General features: G+C 39.0%; 1 protein-coding gene across 1 annotated transcript in view; it reads right to left on the bottom strand.

Moving 5' to 3' along the window:
- Window positions 1-9,026: 9,026 nt before the first annotated feature.
- Window positions 9,027-26,330, bottom strand: part of LOC134644079 (sacsin-like) — a 32,039-nt gene continuing 14,735 nt past the window's right edge. The window contains exons 4-10 of the mRNA XM_065472042.1: window positions 26,164-26,234; window positions 24,901-25,104; window positions 21,840-22,013; window positions 21,111-21,749; window positions 19,817-19,933; window positions 17,203-18,562; window positions 9,027-12,708 (exon numbers count right to left, since the gene is read on the bottom strand). Coding sequence (XP_065328114.1) covers window positions 9,027-12,708; window positions 17,203-18,562; window positions 19,817-19,933; window positions 21,111-21,749; window positions 21,840-22,013; window positions 24,901-25,104; window positions 26,164-26,234 — 6,247 coding nt within the window. The remainder of the gene's footprint in view (window positions 12,709-17,202; window positions 18,563-19,816; window positions 19,934-21,110; window positions 21,750-21,839; window positions 22,014-24,900; window positions 25,105-26,163; window positions 26,235-26,330) is intronic.

Genomic DNA, 26,330 nt, shown 5'->3' with positions numbered 1-26,330 from the left:
CATTTTTTCAAACACAACTCTTTTGCCAGTTTCCACACCCGAGCTAATCATCATTTTTAAAAGTTAGAATGATCATGTTTACAAAATTGACTTTTTAGTTTGTGTGGTCCAAAATGCTAATTAAGATTATAAACTAATTAGTGAAGCATTTACTGAGGTCAGGACCAAGGGCCTGGTTCCCGCAAATTTCTAAAGAATAAGAAGTTTTTCTGCAACCCTATGAAGTATTTTGTGAAGTGGCTGATATAATGGGCTTTTGGCAGAACATTACACCAACCTTCAAAATTTGTCCACCATCTGGATATCGACGTAGAATATCTTTCAGGTAGTCAATGAAGGGCGGTGCTGTGGCCCCAAAAGAAGTCCTAAAAAAAGCAAAATTGATGGTAAGAAACTAAAGAACATATAGTTTGAACTGAAAGTAACCCAAAATGAGTCCTCATACATTATAGGTGTAGATAATATTGCATTACTATACAAGTATATAGTTACTACTTAGTATTTAGTATTTTAGGGAATTGGTTACAAATATACTATTTCATGGAGATCATTGAAGTTGTGCACTCAAAGACTAATAAAAAACATTTCATATAGGGGTTTGAATATTTACACACTGAGCAGTAATTCACACTGTGTGGGAAAACAATTTCATGTTCAATTACAGAGATAAGATTTGAAGTGTAGGGTGTAACTGTGCCCCTCCCTATAAACAGGCACACAGTGAGCACACAGTCATTATTGATTGCTTTCACCATGCAATTTCAATAATACTGTCAGTCAAACACTAGAAATTGACAGTTGAATTGTTTACCTTATCAGAATCATAAACCTCCATGCTTATAATTTCCTTTTACCAATACTGGCATGTTTTTTTCAGACACTTTTGCATCACAGAACAATTGTCTCACATTCATGTAATGCAGCTACACTGAGTTTACATTAGGAGGTAATAAAACAGTTGCAACATTGGTGAAAGCATTTTTTTTTAATTACAGAAAACAAACCAGTCGCCAGTAAGGCAACTGATAAATAATCTGACCTACAAGCAAACTAAAAAATAACATTAGTGACAAAATCATATCAATATGCATCACTGTTCAAGATGCAGGAAGTGCTGCATACCATATCATCCACTTTATCTGTGAAGCACTTTTAAAAACAACAGTAACAGGGCAAACCAAAATGCTGTACAATACCACCAAATATAAAAGACAAACACAGGCCAGAAGGTAAAAGATATAGAAACATGAAAGACCTAGGCGATCGTGGCTCAAGAATTAGGAGTTTGCCTTGTAATTGGGCAAGACACTTCACCCGTTGCCTACTGGTGGTGGTCAGAGGGCCCGGTGCTGCCAGTGTTCGGCAGCCTCGCCTCTGTCAGTGCGCCCCAGGGTGGCTGTGGCTACAATGTAGCTTGCCATCACCAGTGTGTGAATGTGTGTGTGAATGGGTGGATGACTGGATGTGTAAAGCGCTTTGGGGTCCTTAGGGACTAGTAAAGCGCTATACAAATACAGACCATTTATACCATTTACCTGTAGCAGTTAAACAAACATATACATAACATTAAAATGCACGAGACTTTAAGATCGCAACTGTCCCTGAAGGGCAAGGCTATACTAAAATATTGATATTTTATCATTTTTATTTTTATTTTTTTATTACAGCTTGCTTATATCAGCCTGTTTTTTTTTTTTAAACAACAAACTGATGTCTGACCTTTGATCTGGCTTCTATGAGCTGTAACAACTTGACATTTTAGGATGTATTCATGAAGTGTGTGATTTAGCGAAGTTTAATCATTGTAATGTCAAAGGTCAACTTTGACCTTGGGCATAACAATAGAGGTCAGGTCAAGGTCAAATCCTTAGCCAACCTAGGTAGTCATGTCCCCCAAGGTCTAGTATATTGTTAAGTTTGAAGGTGATCCATAAAAAAATTTGGGTAATATAATGTTTTCACTGATTTTCACATTTGCTCCGACCCTGACTTCGACCTGATAGATTACTAACAAACACACAGACAAACAAAAGAGACATATTACACAACGCTCCCTTGAGGGTGGGGTCGTGTAGAATAAGGAAAACTCACCGAGCTTTCTTCTTTGCTTTCAGACTCATAATTCCGGCTTTGGTCCTTGTAAGAACTTCGGAGTATTGTGACACATTCTAAAAAGTTTAAAACTTCTAAAACTTTGGCAATTACCAGCAAATATTTGCAATTATCAAAGGAAAACAAAACAAAATAATTTAAAAAAAAATTGCAGAGAGTAACTGTTATTTAAAATAAAGCAAGCAAAACTCCAGGGATTAAATTCTGCAAACTTTTCAGTACTATCCCTGATAAGCAGCCAGCCTCCTGGAAGACAGAAAAACAATCAAATATCAATCAGCTAAAAAAAAAAAAAAAAAACCCAAGACTGAAAGCTTAGATTTTTTTTATTTGTACTTTAAAATTACTTTTATACACAAAGCAATGCCACAAAAGATACACAATTAAGAGCCACATATTTACGTGTACATCTTTTTAGGAGTATATTGCACAGAGTGGGAAACTGCTATTTACTGATGACATTAAAATATTAAAATTATAGTACCTCGCTCGTGAAAGTGAATGGTCCCATCTGTTCCAGTGATAGTCCTGATACTGCGTTATTCTGCTTTATATAAAGGCTGCTAGTGCCCAATCACGACGTCGCACATTGGCTCCAGTCAAGTTTGGTCCCGTTTTCTCCGTTATTCATTTGGAAACGAAACTAAAGAAACAAAAGGAGCCCTTCATGTATTTTTTTTTTCTCTAACGTTCCCGGTGAAACGAAACTTCCTGAGCTCCAACAGGTTAACCTACTACCTGTTGTTGTCCCGCCGCTGGCTAGATGATGCTGCAAACCCATTTAAAAAATGGGGGCGCTTTTTCAGCTTTATTGGACAGAGTAGACGGAGCAGACACGCGGCAAACGCGGACGCTCCCCGCCATGCGGCATATGTTCGTCCGCTCATCCTAGTGAACTATACCGGGCCCTCTCCTGCTCCCCTTTTTATTATTATTTTTAGTTCTTCTTTTATTAATCACAAAACGGGCTGCAACATGTTCTTGCAGGAAAACGTAACACTCAATCCTGCGCCGTTATTTCATTCTTTTAACATTATTTTATGGGGGGTTTTTCTTACTGCGTTTGTAAGATAAGTACTTACATTCAATATATGCACGGCTCTGATATTCGCCTGTTAGACCCACTGAGAGCCAGCATCGGCGGTCCAAAGGCGTTACTAGGTTTTTGAAACATTGGGGGCTTAGCCCAGCCCTAGAATCTTCTGGTTTTTCACTAACAATGTCATTCCTTAAGTACATTATTGAAGATAGTTTATCTGAATTTTAGGATCACACCTTTATACACGCTCATTCTGGTTCTTCCACAGAAGTAGGTCAGACTGTACTTAAGTAGTTTTCAGGTATCTATATTTTCCTTGAGTTCTTATTAACTTTTTACTTTTACTCCCTACATTTTAACACAAATATAATTACTTTCTACTTTTTACATTTTCATAACGGACTCGTTACTTTTGGTTAAGTGGTGTCATTTATAGAGTAAATGTTTGGGAGTTAAAGTGGGTTGAAATGAGTTCATATGATGTGTTTTAAGAAATTACATATTTTAGTTAGTTTGCAGGACTGTGGTGAATTTACAGTAAAGCTCTGTGTTAGACTGATACACAGTGGCTGTGGTTGTGATGGTCAGACTTATGTTACATCAAGTGTAGCAGAGATGAATTTGCATTTAAACTGGTGATGCTTTGATTCATTCACTGAATTCCAACTTTATACTGTCTATAGACAGTATAAAGTTGGAATTATATTATATTACACTTGGAATTATATTACATAATTATATTAATTATATTACACTATAGTGTAAACACTATAGTGTCAGTTTAGTAAATGGAAATCAGTGCATTTAGGCATGTAGACATGGCCAAGATGACCCAGCTAAGTTCAAAGTGAGCATCGGCTGATCTGAGTATTTCAGAAACTGCAGATCTACTGGGATTTTCCCAGACAACCATTTCTGGAAGGACAAAAGTAGAAGTAGCAAGCCTGAAAGAACTCCTCTATAGCAGAGGAAAGTATACAGTCTTTGCTGGACTGTGTACAGAAAAAGAAAAGATGGATTTTAAGCCTGGTTACCTCATTTACCTTTTTACTCTGTACATTTTTATGCCTTAACCTGCATAATTTGTGTCTACTACATTAATGTATTGTACTGACCTCTTGTGGTAAGATCTAATCATGTAATTGCTTTGCTGTCTTATTTGTCAGTTACTGCCTTATGATGGCTCTGAATGTCAGCGACCTCTATCTCTGTATTTGATCACCACTCTACAAAGGCACTATATTTTTTTGTACTATGATCAATTTACACATTTACTCTGCATACTGCAACAGAGCATTGATGTTTTTGGCCATTTCAGAACTGGTGTGTTTGGAGTGCAATATATGATTTTCTACTTATATTATGTTCCATACTTAATCCTTTTGGAGCTTTTTAGGTTGTTAGGCAGGATAATGGTATCACATTGAATTTAAGGTGTTAAAAATACACAGTAACTGATGCTCATGTTAACAAATAAATAAAAATGTTAATGAGGAGCCACCAAATAAAGTATTTGGAGTAATGCTCAGCAGTTATTTAAACAGGCAATAGTTGGTAGACATGCTATTAACCTTATGAGAAAGTCTTTTGCTTTATTTTGGTACAGAGCCATCATTAAGGCTCCCAAATCACTTTTTTTCAAATACAGTGTATTATCAAAATGCCTGAAAAAAAGATCTGTTGCAGTATGTGAGTGCTCAGGGGTAATAAAGATCAGGTGTAAAGAATAAATTAATAAGACCTATTTATGCTTTATTTACAGGGACATTTGACTAGAACAGAGCTGGAGGCAAATCCATGACGGATAGAGCTGATTATTTGTTCTCTTCTAGATAAAATAAGTGCTAAACTTTCTTCTCTTCGTCACACGTGTCAGTAATAATACATGGTGTTCCAGCTGAACCGGTTTTCATCTTGTCTCGTGATCAGCTATTAACAAACTGCAAATGTCGCTGATTCACCACATTTATGAACACGTTACATGCAAAAATGGAAGTTAAATAAAAAAGAAAGATGGTGTTTGGTTTTGAGTACCACTCATATTAAGTTTAGATGGTAATCGTCAGTAACATTAAGTCCCCAATAAAATAAATTCAGCTGTTGGGCAACTTAATCTGCAACTTGACTACATGGTGAGCCAGAAGCACAACTTTAATGATAAGGTTTCAATTTCTTGCCACATCACATCACTTCATTTTGGACTTCATAGTACCTAGGTGTCAGTGGGCTTCAGTGCTCTGTTGAATCTCCAGCAAAGACTCCTCCCTCCAGTTGCTAGAGCACTCTGGGCGCTCCTCAGACTGTGGATGCAGTTTTAGTCTCCCACATCCTGACTATGACCATAATTCTGATAACACTCCAACCATTCCTAAAAAAGCTGACTGAAACAGATTCACAGTTGTGGACAACAGCCACACTGATTAGATTAGATGTGTAATGTCTAATATGCTTGTAACACTTTGAGCTCCCATTGTATCTCACTGACTTTGTAAAGATCCTTACTTTTTTTTTCTTTAAAAAAAATTGTCTGCTACTTGTGTTATTTCATGTGTCTTATACTAAATCGAGTGTGCTGAGTGCAAATCTGTGGTTGAATTTTGCCTAGGATATCAGGCTCTGACGTTATACATGGCATCATTGGCTATTCATACAGACGCGAGAAACTTATTTTATATTTGTAAGTAAAAGTAAGTAAAATTTATTTATATAGCACTTTTTAAGACAAGAAGCTATTACAAAGTGCTTCACATGGGAATATAAAAGCATATCAAACAAAATAATATAACAACATAAAGGAAGTATAAAAGCATGTCAAACAAAACAACATATTACACATGAACATGATCTGTCTAAACAGATGTGTTTTAAGCTGTATTTGTTATACAGCCACTGTACATAAATAAATTTTGCTTCAAAACTGTGAGAGATTACAAAAACTTGTTAACATTAACAAATGTGTAAATAAAAAGTTCATTTGAGTGTTTATGCAATGCACATACTCTGTTAAAAAGTGCTTTAGGCATTTGCTTTTGCGCTTGTGAGTGTCTGCTTTTGACTGCTGCAGAAACCAGCAGTAGTCACCCATCATGTGGGGGTTGAAGTGGCCTTGATATCTTGTTTCCATGGTGGCAATATCCTGGTGGAATCATTCTCCATGTTCATCACTCACGTCACCCAAATTTTGCACGACAATCACAAAAGTGTGAAGTTGTAGTGCCTTTTTGTAGTAAATTCCATTCCTGTAATCTGGAGGCTAACAATTCAGACTTCTCTTTTGATAAAGACAAGTCTCTCATTAGATCATTTAAATCAGATTGGCTCAACAAGTGGGGTTTACCCTGATCAGATTCTGTTTCATAACATGCGTCAACAGCAGCATCATCCTAATGATTCGCATCAGAACTATCACTTTCAGAAGCGAAAGATGCAGGCGGAATTGGTACTGTATTTTCAGCGTCATATGGCACTGGCTTCAGAGTAGAGTCAAATTCAGGATAAACAATTTTTGACTTGTTCTTTTTTGAAAATCCAGCAACATTAGTCATGCAGAAATAGCAGTCCATGTGATGATCTCTTGGTTCACGCCAAATCATAGGCACAGCAAACGACATTCCCTTCCTCTTGCCATTGAGCTACTGTGTGAGGCCAGAGTAGCACACAGTGCAGCAGCTTTAAAGTGCCCAGCTTTTGTCTTGATCTCCAACTTTACACTCGAAATAATACTTGTAAGCAAATGTCACTCTCTTCGTCAGGTTTTTGCGCTGATTGCATGGGGTGTATTTATAGATCTAAACATCCTATGTGAATTTTGACTTCAGATTCTGAATCAGTGCACTGGATTTCAAGTAAATAACATGTTTTATTCACACTAGCAAAATCTTTGTTTCCCTGTGTTATCAGTTGATGGAGGAGACAACAGGAAGCAAAACAAAAAGACCAAGTCTGATATATATGTGAATTTCTCCCTTACAAACAAAGTTTTTACAAAAGATTTTTGATGTAGAAACACTGGAAACAGACATGGAAAAACATTTTTATAGTATGAAAGAACAACTAAAATGACCACTTCCAGGATGAAATGAAGTACACTCCAAGCACAAACAGAATGCAGGTGTGCTATAGCCTCCAGAGCAAACCTTTTTTGTTAACATATATGGAAACATGTATTTGCCTGATATGTTGTTAAGTTGTCATTATATTCATAACATGGCTTCATAATGAATAAAAAAAAAAAAGCTTTTTAACTTTAACTTGTGTTTCTCTTCACTGAAAACTGAACATCCAAGTGGGGTCCAATGACATTAATTAGATTTAGGTTCATCTTATCTGCTTAGACCCAATTAGAATTTCCTTTGTGAAAACAAGATTCTGGTGACCATGCAGACATGTTTGGTAGTCGGGTTGATTACACCACTGGTCAGTTTGAAGGTGGGTGGAGGTACAGTGGAATTATATGTCAACAAGCTCCATTTACTAATATGGATGATTAAGGTTCACACCAACAATTTTTGAGAAACTTAAGTACATTTAATGATCATGTACAATCTTATTCTTTCTAACAGATCTCGCTACTAATTATGTTTTTTTTTTTTTTTAGTTCAGTGTATGTAAAAGTAATTTTTACGTGAGCATCACTGGCTTTAAACTGCTCAAAACACTTTGATTCAATGATTTGTCTAATCTTGTGCAGGGCTGATCTCAGCTTAGCATAGATGTCTTTTGTATGTTCATCTCAGCCACAGCTCATGAATTGTCAAAGTTTAACTTCAGGGAGGGAGTCAAAGTCAGCAAACTTTAGAGATTTTTTGCTGTCAGATTTTACTGGTATTACGTGGTACAGTTTTTATGTCACACTGGCCATTGACATGTTAACATTAAATGATGCAGTTATAAAGTGAAATTACATTACAGACACTGTTAGTGTAAAGTAGGTAATCTTTATTCCTTTAAGAACTCCTGAATATAAATGAACAAGGAATGAAAAAAAATAATAATCCATACTCATTATATACTTAATTATAGTAATATTAGCTAATCCTTCACCCCTATTTAGAAATATGACAGGCATTATCATTTCTTTTATTTCATAAGAAACTTTTATTAAATAATAATAATAATAAGTTGTGACAGATTTCCGCCAATTTCTTTTTAACATGACAAAATTACATGCTCAGTATCTTCTGTCACCAAAAGTTATGAATGTTTCTGAAAAAAGAAAAAGATTGTATAGCAAATTCATAAAGTATTATACAGTCATTATTAATGTTTTAAACATAAAAATTATACCTGATTCTCAATAGTAATAAGTGTCTAAAATGTAAGAACAACTAAGAATATCTCTAAATACATTAGACAGAACTTGTACAGTAGTTGTAGCTTCACTCAGGAAGCAGTCATAGCTGTTTAAAACATCAAAAAACTTCATATTTGCCTCATATAAATGTTACATTACAGTAAGTATATTGTTCCCCAGGAGGTATTTAACAAACAATAATGAAGTGGTCCAGTGACCCCACTACTCCTAAGAATAGTCAAAATATTCATTGCATGTAATATTTGATATACGCATTTTCAAAACAAAACAAAACAAAACAGAATATAATCAATATCACAAATGAGCAGCTACAAATGATAGCAATGTCATACAGTGATTACAACTTTTCTCACTGATTATTCATGAATGTGCACAAAAAACCTTTGATGTTTATACTTCATACTAACATAATTCGGTGATCATTACTGAGAAAAATAATACAACTTAAATTCTGTTTGGTTGTGATGTTAAATAATATTTCAGTTTTACACTGTGGATATCATCCTTTTTAACATGTAGGAAAAAAGTTACACTAACCAATGCCTTGTCTGTCTTAAATCCTTAATTCACATATTCTTCTATTTTATTAAGGAGCTCAGATGCCTTGTTCAGTGCCAGCATTTCATTCTCTGATCTGAACTGTCCGTTCGGTATGTGGGGATAGGGATGGCAGTTGGGATATTGAGTCCTTTTGGGATCCACCCCGAGTGTCTGCAGGTTTTTCACAATCTCAGGCAGATCTCTCAGTTGGGGGCTGTAGCGGGAAACTTGTGCAGCAGTGGCTGAAATTGAGCTGCTGTTGGGGCGTTGTCCATTTCTTTTATAGCATGCTGCTATGAGAGACTTCTCCACTGCTTGATGGACCTTAAACAGACACCACTCTGTGCTCCCTCCACCAGTGTCTTTGTGAGCTGCATTGAGATCGCAGCGAGCCTGTCTACACCAGCGTCTGGCCTCTTCTCTGTCTGGCCTTGGGACATTTTCATTGTGGGTCCAGAAGTTGTAGGAATGGAAACCTCTATAACCTCTAGAGAACCTCTGTCGACTATTTCTGTGATACCTGGCCTCCTGATTCCACTGTTGATAGAAGCCTCTGAAATGTGTATTTCTGCTTGAAAAGGTCGAGCTTGCAGCTTTGGGTTTGCTGAGCTCATCAATTTGATTCTGTAAATATTTGAATGCCTCATTGGTGAGAGACTGGCAATCAGGATTTTTGTCAGGGTGCCACCTGAGGTACAGTCTCTTGATGGCTTTGTGCCTCTCCTCCTCAGGAAGTCTCCAGATCTCTGCCAGACATTTATCAATTTCCCTTTTAGCTTCCTGAACAGAGGCCGGTAAGGAATTTGTTGATGGTTTAGAATAATGTGGCACAGCTCCTGCCAGTGGTTCCAGTTCCATGCAAGTGTTTTCTTCTGTTTTTACCTTCTTTTCTCGTTTAAACTGAAACAGATCAACACAGCTGACTTCAATGGGCTCATCTTCTCCTACTTCTATTTTGTATCTCCATGAATATCGTCCATTGTGACCAGGCAGTTCTTCAACAATAACTGCATAAATGTACTTGTCATCAATGCTGTAGCCAACATATTCCCCCTCTTCAAAGTTGTTGAGGACATTCATGTCCAAACAATCATGCCATTCTTCTGGAATTTCTGTCCCAGCGGCTGGTAGGCTAAAAGAGGAACTTTCAGTTTCAGCACTGTCAAGGATCTGATTTTTAGCCAGAGTTTTCCGAACATCTTGCAGATCATCACACATGAGGAGTTGTCCCAGCACTGGAAGGTGAACCGATGCAATTCTGTTTCCTAAAAGAGCATTAATCTCCTTTGTCAGTGTCATGATGACTTCATTTATTACCTTGAGAGCCATGTCATCATTGTGCTTTAAGTAAAAGGTGCAGCCTTGTTGCCCTCGTTCCACAGATACATCAGTTTCTTCATCAGTTTTGTGAAGTAGCTGTTTATCGAGCCAGAGAGCTGTTTCCAAAGTTTTGCAGCAGATAATCTGTATACTGCCAAAAGTCTTCTCACACATTTTAATAGCATCTTCTTGTGTTATTTTGCCTTGAGAATTCTCTCTAATAAGACAAATTAATCCATATTTAAAGGCTCCTGAGGAGAGATGTTTATCAAACCATCCACTAAATTCACAGCCAGTCCCAAGTTCACAAAGCTGCATCTTTGATTCCACAACTCTTTCCTCTGTGAACTCAGACAGCATCTTTGGCTGAAATTTCTGAGGCAGCAGTTGCAACAGCTGATGATGCTTGTATTTGTCGTTGCCCAAATGACATTCACTGAGTTTCTCAAGAAGCAGGAACTTGTTCTCCAGAGCTTCTTCCAACCTTTTGGTCTCAAACACCGTGTCGTTGTAGCAGAGTGTGGATGATGGGTATAATTTACCATCTACTGCAGGAAGATACAGAGTCTCCACATTTTCAAGAAGTGTCTCATTTCCCTGAGCACTGATTGACTTAAACAACTGCTCAACAGCTCGTTTCACAGTTCTCAGCTGGTTTGAATGTAGTTTCTGTTTATCACAGGAATCAGCGTAAACTGCTGCCAAAACATTACAATATTGCTCTGCAGTAGCTTTGTTCTTCACACCAATTTTCTGAAAGAACGGTGCATACATTGCATCTTCTGGAGTAATCTTGTACAGATATGGTCTGAAGTCCAGATCATAGGAGAGCGACAGACACACGTCATCAGGCCTCATAAGTTTTGTGTCTTTTTCAACCAGCACAACAGGAAGACCAGCCAGCTGGTTTCCTTCAAATCTGTTTGCTTGCAGGTAAGCGTACGAACTTCTGAACACTTTAGCTCGTGTTTTGATCAGCTGGTCAGTTTCACATGGTGACTGACAGATGTTTCTTACGTTACTGGTTACACAGTTTGGAGGTGGTTCCTCATGAGCTCCAGCATTTTTTATCATTTTCCGAAGACTTTGTGACATAACTGGCAGGTCTACAATTGGCATTGAGGTCCAAATCAAATCTTGATGCTCTGGATTTTTGTCAATCAACAAGCCTCTAATTTTAACAGTAGTTCCTTCAGCAGCAAATGCTTGGTGGTAGTTGGACAGTTCTTTTCGAATAATCACTGGAAAAATGAATTTGATGTCAGCAATGCTTTCCAGCAACCTTTCATTGTTGTCTTTGGCATCACATGCTTTATTCAAGGCTTTCCTGAAAAGTAAGGATGATTTCAGTTTCAGGTCTTCAATTCTTCCTTTTCCTTTTGCTTCTGATTCCAGCTGGTACGCAAAATTTATTATCTCATCGTTTGACACAACATGCTTCATTCCAAATTCTCTGACCAGCTGCTTTGCTTGTGTTTTTATATAACCATCTCCTTCACACAGATCAGTCCAAAATCTCTCAGGAACAAATTTCTCTTGAGGCAGCATTGTTCTGTAAAGCTCCACACTCTCATCAAAGTAGTATGATGCAGGCTCCAGTCTACCTTGAGAACTGCGAATCAGTTTCACTGTCTTCAGTGAGGAGATGATAGTTTTCTTGTCCTCTGAAGAGTAATGTAGTGACAGCAACAACTTGAGGCTGTGAAGAATCTGTGTCTCTGTGAGTTGGTGTACAGCAGGCAGAATGAACTTCATGAAATACTGCAAATCATTCAGGACCTGAATGTTGAGTGTTTCTGACAGCATGTAGTTCTCGGAGTTGTACTTGAGAAAAATGCTGTTGCTGTTAGGCAGGTTGAATAAATCTGGAAATCGCACTGAATAAAAGCTGTCGACAACATAAACCTGTTTAGTTCCATCAATCCTCACTCGTTCACCATGTGTTGTTTCAAATATTGGTAAGGATTTGAGCTTCCTCTTATACTCTTGATTGTCTTTGGATTTGGATAATCCCGACTGGAGGAAGATCTGAAACTCTTTCATATTATCATTTGAAAGGTGGGAAAACTCTGGGTGATTAATGTTGTACACTTGATCCAACACTGAGCTTTGATCATCTGCATGGAGAAGCTCATGCTGTAGACATGAATATACCTGTTGGCCCATCTCAGAGAAGAATACATGATCAAACCTCATAAAACCAAGTTTGAAGAGGATGCCTGATATGTCTTTGTGTTTTTCTGAGGCAAACACAACACTTGACATGTGTTTCATTGTTTGCAGGAAGTGCTTGTTGTTCAACCTTGGACACACAACAGGTAAAATGTAGCAGTCACTGAAGAATTTCCTCACATCACTTAGTGTCAGATTTGACTTGTCATCTCTAGATGTTGGTGCTTTAATTTCACTCATTATGAACCTCCAAAGGGACTTCAGCCACTTCAACATTTTCTCATTTGGGACATGAAGACCACTGTGTGGATCATCTTCACAGTTCTCAAGAAGATGCTGAATTAATGGTTTCAGATATTTTTCCGAGCAGGGCAATGTCATTTTTTGGATGATTCTTGAATTTTGAAGAAGTTCAGTGTGGTCTTTGTTTGTCTGATAGTCTGCAAATTTGTCCTCGTAGTGAAAGAAGAGATTTTCATATACTGATATCCACTTGGGTGACTGGGAGTTGAAAACTGTCAATACTTTATCTCTTGTGAGAAGAAGTGGAAGCCCATCAAGTAAATTTGAATTGTCCTGGGTGACCTTTTGTGAGGAGAAATCTTGTAAACAAAAACTCAAGAGCTCTGAACATCTTTTCTCATCTTTGACCAAAGTGGCACTTATGGGTAAAGGCAAATCCTCATCTGTTTGGGTTGGATCATTGAGAGACTTTGCTCGTAGGAAAGTCTGCACAGTGGAGGGACTGACCTCTTTCACTTCAACCCCAGCAGATCTGAAACTTGTCCAAATCCTCTGCATGTTTGTGGAATAAGGAACCAGCTTCATTCCAAGATCTTCCAAGATGGGCATCAACTTGTAGTTTGTAAAGTTTGCAAGGTAAGGGGCCTCAAGTGAGTCTGTTTCACTGACATTACACCAGTCAAATGAGTATTCTTCAATTTTTCTATCTAGAATTTTCCGTGTTGAGCTCTTCATCACAGGGATTACCTCAAGGCCTTTTTCTTTCAATGATCTGTATACTCCATGTATCATTTCATGCCAGTCTGGGCAAACATCTTTGGACACAGTTGGCCAAAAACACAAGTATTCTGTATTGAAACATGATTCAATAAATATAAGGGAAACTTTCTTGACTGCAATGCTGCACCTGATGTAATGCAGGAGATCTGCATAAAGTGGTGCAATGACATTCTGTTTCAAAATCTCATTCCAGTCTGATTTCTTACTCTCCCCATCTTCTTTCCAAAGGCTTCTCCTGGCAGAATCAACCTCAAAGTTCCCATTGACATGTACTGGCAGTCCAGTTTTCCCTGGCAAAGGAAGTGAACAAAAGGCTTCTCCTTTAAAATCCATGACGCTGGATCCCTTTGTGTTCACACGTGCAGCTAATGATGCTTGGGGAAGTTTGTCTGATAATTTTAATTCAAAGCTGTCTTTGAAGGAGCCAAACTGTTCTGCAACAATCCACTTACTTTGTCTTTTGTTTGACATGGAAATTGTGGTTTCATAGAAAGTCTTGTGTGATGCTGTTTTGTCTGATTGCAGTGCATTTTGTAGATGTTTTACAAAAGCATCTTTTTCTTCCCGACTTCTTTGTGGCAGATTTTTTTCAACCTCAAAGATGGTTTTAAGTCCTCTTGAATCTTCACTGATTTCATGGACTTTAATTTTGCAGATGTTTTTCAGAAAGAGAATTAGTCCTTCAGGATCTTCAGACAGGGCAGAGCACAGTTCTTTCATGTCACGATCAGTGACTCCTTGCTGTGATATTTTGGAGGTATTTGCATTTGTACCCATTCTCAGAGGTAATCTGAACATGGTGCCCTCTTTAAGAGAAAATTTGTCTGGAAGAAAGGATTTGTAGACATCTACGTACATTTCTTTGAAAGTGTCAGCTAGTTTATAGCCAATGCCATTTCGTTGGTTATTTGAATGATTTTCAATGTATTTTTGATTGGGGTCAGAAATGCAAAGTACTTCATCTCCTGTAAGGATCGAAGGACAGTCAGTCAGATGGTAAACAGAGTTGAATCCAACTCCGTACTTCCCTATCTTCCCTGGAGTGTTGTGCTTTCCTCCCTCTCCCAGCTGTTGAATCCCCTTAATGTCAGCATCAGAAAACACTTTGTTGTTGAACACACAAAGTGCTGGACCCTGGAGATTGTTCCATTTCTTCCCAAATGTTTTTTCTTTCCCATGTTGTCTTTTGTCCCAGATGAAGTGAATTTCTGTTGCTTCTGCATCATCAGCATTTTGGATGAGCTCTTTCAGGATATCCTTCTTTGATGGATAGGCTGAAATTATGTTTTTAATACGAACAGTCAGCTGTTCCTGCTGTTCAAAGTCAAAAGCAAATGGTGACATGTCATCAACTATGTGGGTTTCCAGAGAATGATGCCTTGTTGTTTTGATTCCAATGTGGCGAGCCATAGCTCGTGGGATATTCTCGTGACATAATGTGACACCTGAAGTGAGTGGCATCCACGGGCTGTCATTGTAAAATAGCTCACTAGCAAACTGCAAAACTCCATGCTCATTGGGTATCAGATAGTCATGCATGATTTTGAATTTGGCCTCAAAAATCCCTTTGTTTAAAATTGTGAAGACAACTGAGAGATCACTCTTTGGTAGGGGCTGGTTTCCATGTTGAGCTTGTAATTCCTGCAACACAGTTAGAAACTGAGTGATCGTGAATTGTTTTGCAACACCTATACATGTCCAGAGGTTCCTGAAGCTTGTGAAGGCAGCTGGAAGTACGTGGAGATAGGGCTTTGCTTCAAATTGCCCGTTCTCAGCTACACGGTCAACATTCACAAATGTATCGCCAATGAGGATGAATGGAAATGAACTTGCTTGTTGTGAAATGTAAGTGGTATTTCCAGAGTCACAGATCCACTGATCCAGACACTTATAACACTCAAATGCAATTTTGTAAAGCATGGATCTGTCAATGGAGTGTGCTTGTTTGCTTCCTTCATGCAGCTGCTGGAGCACCACCTCTGGCTTCGGAGTGCTGTTCACGCCCAAGATCTTTAGGACTGGATCACTGTGGTGTATTTTCAAATTACTATTATCCAGCACTGGTTGTGTCATGTTAACGAGAAGGGAGCATTTGTTACTAAAAACATCTGTGGGCCTTTTAAGTGTTACATTTCCTTCCATTTTTGCATCACCAGGGGAAAATGCTGGAAGAAATGCAGTTGTCCTCAGTGTTTTCCAGTAGTGAGAGTCTTTATCATAAATGTGATTCTTCATCAGTTCAAAAAGGCACTTCAAGTGCACAAATGCTTTCTTTTTGTCAATGCTCCAGGTTTTATTAATTGTGCCTGCTTTCTCTGTGATATCTTCCAATGGGAGATGATCATTTGCCATACCGAGTTCCAACAAACGCTGAATCCTTTTTGGAGATCTGAAGTCATTTTCGGATCCATCAAGCAAGCGTCCCTCTTTGGGTTCAAACAGACAGGCTACTTTCCCTGTAGGATTCACAAGTTTCCTGACATGTTGGAGCTGTCCACCCTTTGTGGGTATGCATGGATGGCAGAGCAGCAGATTGTCAATTTCTTTGATATGAAGGTCAATAGCATGCAGCACAAGGGTATCTCTACTCTTCGAGTCCATTGTAGTTAGGTTACTGAACACTGCTTCTCTGTAGAACTTCTCCCAGTTCCAGGTCCTGTTTTGTAAAACCTTTTCTAGGCCAGCCTGTTTGAAGCTATTTCTCAGCCACAGTGGAAGAGGAACAACATGATTGGGTCCTTTTGCATATTTCTTGCAAACTTGCACTGCAAGGTCACCAATCTTTTCATCATTTTCAATGCTCTCATGTAGAAATATGGCATTGTTCATTGAGAACCATTGTTCTCCATCACTAAAGAGCTCTGGACCAACAGAGTCATCAATGATAGTTGAGTAAAGTGCATCCACTAAAGGCTTGAACGTTTCAGTCACTTTCTCTCTCTCAGGCCAAAAGGTGTGATAACAGTAACTCACCAGCTGCTTATTTTCTGACATTTTCTTTAGTGCCTTGAGTACAGTAACATATGCTGTCACTACTGGATCCTGAAGGAGAGCTTTGTTCCAGTCATTTTTCACTCCAGTTTCCCACAGACCTTTTCGGTTGCTTGTCACCGCAAATGTGCCATTTACATTGACAGGAAGACCTGTGTGAATGGGAAGAGGAAGGAAGCAAAAGGCCTGTCCAACAAGATCTGTTCGTAATGTGGTGAATTTTCCAGTTTCTGGATCATTTTGCAAGGGCACAGCAATCCCTCCAATTGGCAAAGAGAAACTGGCTTGCTTGTTTTTGTGAATGGCCATTTTAAAGGACTCATCTGTCCCAAAGCAGTTGTACAGGAGCCAGAACTGAAGTTTAGTTTCATTAGACTGCTGACTGGATATTTGGATAATTCTGACTGTGCAAGATTCAATTAGTCCTTTGCATTTACCATCAACTTTCATCAGTGATTTCTCAGCTTCACGTTGCTTGGACACACTGGTGTCATCAGGAATCTCCATTGCACTCACAGTGGTTTTGGACACAGAGAAGATGGTCTCTATTTCACTTTCTCTTGGTGGAGTTGATCCATTGTGTGGGATATTTTGGAGGGATAATGTAATGATGTTCTTTAAAAAAAGCAGATGGGTTTGTGAATTCTTAGAAAAGTGATGTTGAAAATCAAGGATATTGTGTTTTTGATACACTTTTGGGTTTATTTCTGATTTGACAGCCTCTTCTTCACTTCGGAAAGGTAGTTTGATCAGAGTTCCTGGATAGGGTTCAGGAGGACTTTTTCTGGTAAAATTACACTCAAAAATGTTTTCATATGATCCAAACTGACCAGGAAAACAATGAAAGAGTCGCTGTTGAGAGAGATCCAGCTTGATTCCAGGATTTGATTTATGTTTGATATGCTTTGTGAGATGAGTAACATTTGGATCAAGTATGAGAAGAGTGTTGCCACTAAGGATGGAGGGGACATCTGTCACATGATACACAGTGTTGAATCCAAGTCCAAACTTTCCAATTTTTTCCACTTTGTTTTCCTTTGAGGCTGAGCCAACTCTGACAATATTTTTCCAATCCTCTGCTGTGAACTGCTCATTATTGAAAGCCCAAAGACAAGGTCCCTGACAAAGAGCCATGTCATGGTCAATCAGGCTTTCAGGGGCATCTCTGTGTACTCTGAAATCCACCAAGAACTTGCAAACATCTGCCCCAGCATCCTCTGCATTCTGGATGAGCTCTTTGAAGATGTCACTGTCTTCATCATACTCTTTAAGAATGTTTTTTATCCTCATTGTCATTGGTTCAGATTGTCCACACTGCTCTATTCCTATCTCCTCTGGATCAAGGATGTGGGTACTGAGAAAACAAATTTCCAGCCATTCAGCCGCTGCTTTTGGGATTTCCTCATGTATGACATAAATTTCCTCTTCTCTGCAGTTTAGTTCTTTCAGTCCATTTTTGCTTACATCACAGAAAAGAGCTGTTGATCGTGGTTTAAGGGTAAATTTTCCTCCCTCAGCAATGACTGGCACTGGGATGTCATCCTGAACTGTTTTCTTCTCTTTCCAGAGCCAGTTGAGAATTTCTATTGACACTTTGACCTCAGAGGAACTTGCAAATGGCGGTTGTCTTGCTTCAATTGTTTGCTGGATGGAGTACAGAATGCCCAAAATGTCTTCATTGGAAAGTACTTTTCTCAGGCCAAACCTCTGGAACAATGTTCTGTACGGCAAAAATTCACTTGGTACCTTCCCAATGTAAGAACTTAGATCTAGATTATTTGGGTATTCAAGAACCAGATCCTGGGGTGCAACAAACTGGTTGTGAGTCCATAGCCAGCATGCCTCATTGCCCATCATTGTAACAAATACAGAGACATTGTCTTGCATGTGTTTGTAAATGCTGTGCAGCTGTGTTTTGAAGTCTACATCTGTGTCAGGATTAGCCATTTCCAGTGCTTTTGATTTCAAGACTGACAGATTCTCAATCACTTTTTCAGGTGGTGGTAGGTCTTTGAGACCAAGGCTGTTGCTAACTCTGTCACTGAGCTTCCCTACCAGAGGCATTACATGTCCAACAATGTCCTTATACACAGAATGTCTTATTTCATTTGGGCAAAACAAACAATACTTCTGAGATTTATCACTGAATTGTTTTTCACTTCCAAGTTGTTCACATGGGATCCATTTTAGCATTTTGAGGCAATGAAGCTGTTTGTGAGAAAACTTTGACAGTAAATCATTACTTTCCACCATTTCCAACAGAACCTGAGCTCTTCTTAGAGCCTCAGTTTGTGAGTTCACACACAGTTTGTCAGTCAGGGTGACAGCATGTAGCAAATGTTCAGGTGAGACATCCATCTCTTTATTCAGTAATCCGATTTCTGTTAAGCTTTCCAGCATCTGCAGTGAATGAGTGTATGAAGGCGGTGGAAAGAAGTCTGACTCAAAGATGACTTTAAAATTCTGAATTCTTGGATCAAAAAAGTCAGAGGCTTTTTTCAGCTGTCCATTCATTTCAATGAAGCTCAAGTCCTTACAGCTACATTTCAGGGATTCGTTTTGTGAGAAAAGCACCTTACCATGCTGTAAAATCCAAGTCATTGTTTTTTTGGTGTTGTCACTGCTGCAAGCACCTTTCCTTATGCTGTCAACAAGAACATTGGCTGCTTCGGCGGTGTCCAAGAGATGAACTTTGAGCAGCTGTAACAGTCTGCGGTCAGTCTCAGTAGAACACTGGATTATGGAATCAGGCATAGGGAGCTCTGTTGGTACTGTTAGGCCTGAGATCAGAAGCACAGCTTGTTTTGATTGAGCTGCAACACTTTCCTTTCCTTTCATGGTTTGAAACAAAGGCAACTTCAAGAGAAAATCTTTCTCTGTTTTTGAGAGAGAATCCAGATAAGAGAGATAATCTTTTAGTTCATTGTGTGCTGTGTGAGAGGCAGATGTGAGCTCTGTGACAAGATGCTGGAAATCTAAATTCATCAAGACCTTCAAGACACTCCTTGGAGATGGGCACAGCACATACGAGTCAAGGTCTTCATGCTTGAGCCACTCATTTCCTCTCACCACTGTTCCACCAACTTTGTTCACCAGCTGAGCTATATGGTCTGGCAAACTCAGCTGTTTACTTTTCTGAAAGATCAGAGTTGTGCTCTGCTGTAGTTTTGCTACTGATACAGTCTGACTGCCAGACAGAGGACTAACTGGTATTAGAGGTATGTCAGTGAAAGGACTTAACTCATTAAAATGACTGTTGAGAAACCTCCAGAATTCTTGGAACCAGTCTGAAGGTGGATGCTGACTGTTGTTGTTGTCCCATGTAACAAGGTTCTTCCCTGTCTGCTTCCAGTCTGGTGGCAAATATCGTCTTGCATATTCAGCCACATGGGATGCATCAATGTTGGTGACCTTGAAGAAATCTGAAGAGCAGATCAAAAAGAGTTTTTTTAAAAGATAAGAATAAATGTGTGTGCTAAAATGTGTAGCTGTGTACAAATGACTCTGCATTCTTTAAAATTACTTTAACTTACTTCTTCTGGCCAGTTCTTTCAGATGGGCACTGCAGGCTGGAGTCAGATCATGTGGGATGAAGAAGTGTTTACAGAATGGCAGCAAGACTCTATAAAAAAGTGCAATGGATTCTGTCGATCAAACTGTTAAGAGTTCATTCAGTATAGAAACATTCCTGAACCTTCCAAATATTCAGTTACAATCAATATGTGAATAACACATAAAAATGGCAACTTTAGTCATAATGAATATAACATTTATTTTAAATATTGATAGATGTATGGAAACCCTACCTTGGAAATTCATGGCTGTCAATCAAAGCAGTGTCTTCCTCTCTGTATGTGAAATACCTGAAAGAGCCATCACTGAGTGGAAGGAGGTGAAGACCCTCAAGTTCTTTGTATTGTTCATCACCCAAAATGTACTCCAAAAGACTGAGTTTGTCATCTTTAGTGATGTTATCCACACCGGTGCTGTGGAGAATGTCCCTGAGGAATGCTGGAGTCACTTGTTTTAGGGTAGTAGGGTTTGGGTAGGCCTCATTTATAGCCTTTGCAACACTAGCTGGTAAAGTGACAAGATTTTCTCCACATGACACTAAAGCCCTTTTAATGGCAGACAATATGTTGGTGCTTGTTGGGCCATTGCAGGGGAAAACAGCTTCTGATGGAGAGATAAACTGTCTTTCATTTTTAGCAAGAGAGAGGATGGCCACGTTCTGTCTGAATAAGTGATGAAAAACATCCAGAGTGAGAGCATGCCATTTTTCTTTGTGTTGTATCTGAGTGAGATCTGGCCACAGATTGTACACAGAGGAAACAGGGAGGATAGATTTTTGGGCAAGTTTAATGGCATCTTGAATGATCTTGATGTATGCTTGTGGAAACACCTTCTTCATCAGCATTTCATTCCACAATGCATGTTCATCATGTCTCTGGTCTTCCTCTTGCCATTTGATGTGTCTTCTATTGTCTGTGAGGCCAAAGCATGCATTGACATAAACTGGGAGTCCTGTCTTATTGGATTCATTGTTTGGAAGGGGGAGAAAGCAGCTCAGTCTGCTCTGGCTACAGTCTCTCTTCTCACCACAGGGGAATGCCAGGTCAACTTGAGGTAAAAAGCTCAACTTCTTTGTAAGCAAATCAAGATCTTCTGCAACGCCCTCTTTCATGGTACATGTTGTCAGAAGCCACTTTGTCTCTTTTTGGTCTTCTGAACTCACAGTTATAACTTTGAACCTTGTTAGACCCTCAGTGACTGACTCCTCTTCTGGCTCTAAAACACCATCTGTGGGGACTGAAGATTTCACTTCAAGTCTGGTGTTAACAGCTCCATCTTCACTAATATGTAACAAGGACACGGAGGTGACATTTTTCAAGAAGAGGAGGCTCAAATCTGCATCTGCAATGAAGCTATCAAAAAGCTCAACCACTTTATCTGAGTCATACAGATTATCAGAAATTTCTGATGCTTCATTGCGTAAAGGAAATCTAAAAATTGTCCCATTGAAGTGCTGATCCTCCATGACAACTTTTGACCATCCATGTTCACATACAAGTGAGACTATATCTCTAAATGGTTGAAACTGATCACTCATATTCAACAGAACTTCTTGGTCTTCAGCATTATCCAATGACCACCGAAACCCTTTTTTTCTCTCTCCAAATATTTTTTCTTGGGGATCCATCATGCCAAGATGCTCTGAACTGAATATACTTGGCACATCTGTGGACAAAGTAAAGATATGTTACTGTTAACTGTTTATCTTTTCAAAAATTACTACTCCTACCTGTGATCTAATACACATAGTTTCACCTGTTATGTGGTAAACGGAGTTGAAGCCGATTCCAAACCTTCCCACTCTGTTTGGGTTATCACGCTTGACACTCCTTCCAGCCATCTGAATTCCTTGCCAGTCTTCATCAGTGAATGCGGCATTGTTGTAGGCATAGAGAGCAGGACCTTCATAAAAACATAACAAACATAAAGCTTATGCTTTCGGTATCTATGTGTTAGTGACACATTCTCTGGAATCTCTATCCCAACGTGCACTGAATGAGATTTTTCCAGAAAGGAAATCAGAAGACAGGAGACACTTTTCAGTTGCTATGCAAATGGATTTTCTGTAGAACACTTTGAGTGTAACTGTAACTAGAGACAATATTAACAGTGACTATCCTAAATCTTCTCGCTTGATCTGCATATTATAATTAAGCTGAAAGTTCCATTGTCGAAAAATGAAGCCAGTTTTAAAAACTGCAGTGCTGTGAATGAACAGTTGAGGCTTGCTCCAAAAGCAAAATGCTCAACAACCTTGTGCAAGTTTAAACTGTGTTAAGGGTGAGGGCTGCATGAACATACATATAAAACTATTTGGCTGTTTAATTAAGTGAGTACATTTGGTTTTCACTAGTCAACATTCATTATCATAGTGAATTACAGTGCCAGTAGCTTGCTAACAAGTAGTTTTTACTTTGCAAGGTTCTGCTTTTCAGACAAACATGGAATTAAGTGAGTGTGGGAATTTGTTAGGAAGCAAGAGCTATATTATTTAATGATGCTGTAAATGCACATAGGTTATTCATGTTTTCTTATATGACCAATGCCTTTAAGTGAAGCACATTAACAGTGATAACGTTGGTCTCTGAAAGCACAAATATCCAAGAAAGCACAGAAAATATAGACTAAGAAAATGTAATCTGTCCTGTTATGCACCACCTGAGACATTAAAGAATATAAGCAACCTAAGACCCACTATTACTACTATTAAAAATTTATACAATAGAAAATAAATAAATAAAATGAGAATTTTTTTTACTTGTTTTGCCAATCAGTTGTTGTTGGAAATGTAGTTTTTCCAGGGTCTTGGATAGCTTGAATAAACAATGATGGTGACAGCCAACATTCCAAAGCTGAGGATTCAGAACTGTAGTCCCAGCATGTGACATATTTTATCACATATTTTATGTAGTCTACAATCAGAATCCAGTTTTATAGGGCTTACTAAAAACACCCATCTAGGAAATGTTTGATAATGTGGAAAAATATGGGGAAAAAACATCCACACACTATACTTTGGGAGAAATTACACACTGAAACAAGCAGAACCTGCTACTTTTAGCTGCTCCTTTAGTCACAAGGGATCGCCACAGTGAGTAGCTCCACTTTTCGACGTGACCCCCAAAGGAAGCAGAATGTTAAATAAAAACAAACCAAAAAGTCCCCAGCAAACTCGGACAGACATTCTTAACTGGAGATGTATTGGCTCTATTTATTACTTTTAAATGTAAATAAATAATAGTTTTTGCGAAATATATTTCTGTTATTCAGTGAATACCTTGGTATGTCTCCAGTTCTTCAGTCCAAAGGCTTTCAGTCCCATAGCTTCGCTCATCATGGATGAAAACCACTTCTGTGGATCGAGCATCATCTGCATTTTGAATCAGCTCCTGTTGACAAATAAAAACAACCTTGAGCAGAAAATGGCAGTACGACGCTGCCACTGACACAGTTCTGCACATAAAGCTGGTAGATCTTTCTCACAGCAAGTATGTCTACAGAGGAAAAACAAAAAAGGGTCTGTTTCAGTCTAACTCTCAGACTCAATGGACACTGTAGTCCAAAGTGTCCAGTCAGAGTATATGATGTAGTCATTCTTGTTCTTTAGCACACAATGGCAAAAATGTTTTAAGCTTCAAAAATGGTCAATAATTGTGTAAATTTAACTCTGTGGTAAAACTGATGAATTGTACTGTATTCTATTTTTAATATTTTGTCTGATAAAATGCCAGCTCAGTATGGTCGGTTGCAAAAAAGCAAAAATTTGCAGGTCCTTATAATTTGCAAGCAGCACAAAATATGGGAGATTTCAGTGAATTACAACTATATTTTAGTTACACCTCCATCAACCAGTGAAGTTTACATCCATGTTTCCATTTTGCCAATTAAATAGAGCTTTTTCTAATCTGAGCTGATGGTCCAAGGACAGAGTCAGTACATATTATGAAGGTCCTTGTTTTATATTTTGGATTTGTCACATTGTTAAGTAGAAATAAATTACATTTTCATTAAATGTAGAAATAATTGTTGTTCTTGTTCTTCTGTGTTCACACAATTAATGTGTAGGTTCACTCTCAAATGTTTTTAATCGGTGAAAGGTCCATACTGCAGGCAGGCGAGTTCACCAGCTGGACTCTTCTACTATGAAAACATGCTGTTGCAGTTTAGGATTATCTTTCTGAAATATTCAAGGCCTGCCCTGCAAAAGAAATTACCTCATTGAGAACATTTTGCTCTAAAACCTGTGTATACCTTTCAGCATTGATGGTGCCTTTAGAGATATGCATGCTGCGAATTCCATAGGCACTAATGCACCCCCATACCATCAGAGATGCATAGTGATGATAATATGCCATATGGGCCCTCTTCTATTCACTCTGGCAGATGAGCCATCCATCCATCCATCCATCCATCCATCCTCCCGGTGGGACATGCCCAGGACACCTCACCCATGAGGTGCCCAGGAGGCATCCTTGTCAAATGCCTGAACCACCTCAACTGGCTCCTTTCGATGTGGAGGAGCAGCGGCTCTACTCTGAGCCCCTCCCAGATGGCTGAACCTCTCACCCTATCTCTTAGGAAGAGGCCAGCCACCCTTCGGAGGAAGCTCATTTCAGCCGCTTGTATCCGCGATCTTGGATCACTACCCACAGCTCGTGACCATAGGTGAGGGTAGAGACGTAGACCAACCGGTAAATTGAGAGCTTTGCTTTTACACTCAGCTCTCTCTTCACCATGACAGACCGGTACAGCATTCGCATCACTGCAGCCGCAGCACCAATCCGTCTGTCGATCTCCAGCTCCCTTCTCCCGTCACTCGTGAACAAGACCCCGAGATACTTAAACTCCTCCACTTGGGGCAGGAACTCATCCTTGTCCTGACCTGGGAGCGGGCACTCTACCCTTTTCTGGCTGAGAACCATGACCTCAGATTTGGAGGTGCTGATTCTTATTCCCACTGCTTCACACTTGGCTGCGAGCTGAACGCCATCACTCGAAGAAGCCAACTGAACCACATCATCTGCAAAAAGCAGAGATGAGATTCTGAGACCACCTCTGTCACCTTCTGAGACAAAGCCTTCCGCCACTTGGCTGGGCCTAGAACTTCGGTCCATAAAAATTATGAACAGAATCGGTGACAACGGGCAGCCCTGGTAGAGCCCATCACCCTCCGGGAGCAACTCCGGCTTATTGCCGGCTATGCGGAACAAGCTCTTGCAACAGCTGTATACCTGTCTATGTTTGTAAAAAATAAATACAATTTTGATTTTTTTCTAGACTACAGAATAGGTTTTCATTTTTCTTCAGTCCATTTTAAAAAAGCTTTAGCTCTGAGAAGATTGTGGCCTTTCTGAATCATATTGACATATGGCTTTTTCTTTGCAAGCTACAGCTTTAATCCACATTTGTGGATGACACTGTGACCTGTGTTCACAAACAGTGATTTGTGGAAGTGTTCTGGAGCTAATGCAGTGGTTTCCACGAGAGAATCATGCCTGTTTTGCAGTGCTGCCTGAGGGCTTGAAAATCCTGTGTGGCTGTGGTACTGACTTTTGGCCTTATCTCTTGCACACAGAGATTTCTCCAGATTCTCTGAATCTATATACAGTAGATGATGAAATAATCAAAATCTGCACAATTTTGCATTGAGGAATATTATTCTGACACTATGTCTACAACTTGTAGACATTTTTTTTTTTTTTTTTTACACACTGGTGAACCTCTGCCCCTTAACTTGTCTCTGTCCAGTGACGTTACTGACTTTTACCAGTTAACCTCATTAAATGTTGCCCCGTCCCAACTTATTCAACCATGTTGATTTCACCAAATCCAAAATGAGACAATTTTTTTCATGAAATAATAAAATGTCTCAGTTTAAATTTTTACTTTGTTTTCAGTTTTGTGAATCATTTTTATGTTCGTGAGAACTGCAGAATGTAGTAAATCTCATAAACCCATTGCTTTCTATTGTCATTTACATTTTATTATTGTTATTATTTGCACAGCATCCCATTATTATCTAAAGTAACTGTTGTGTGTTTTTGTTACAGCATTACACCAACCTTCAAAATTTGTCCACCATCTGGATATCGCCGTAGAATATCTTTCAGATAGTCAATGATGGGTGGTGCTGTGGCCCCGAAGGAAGTCCTAAACAAAGTAAAAGCGTTAAACACAAAGAAACTAGAGTCTGAAGGCAAATTAAAACCATGTTGATCCTGCTGATGCAATGTTAGTAAGGATAAG

Source organism: Pelmatolapia mariae, linkage group LG16_19 (assembly GCF_036321145.2).
Source record: "Pelmatolapia mariae isolate MD_Pm_ZW linkage group LG16_19, Pm_UMD_F_2, whole genome shotgun sequence".
NCBI classification, from domain to species: Eukaryota; Metazoa; Chordata; class Actinopteri; order Cichliformes; family Cichlidae; genus Pelmatolapia; species Pelmatolapia mariae.
The sequence above is the reverse complement of the archived record's forward strand: the minus strand, read 5'-3'. Positions and strand labels throughout refer to the sequence as shown.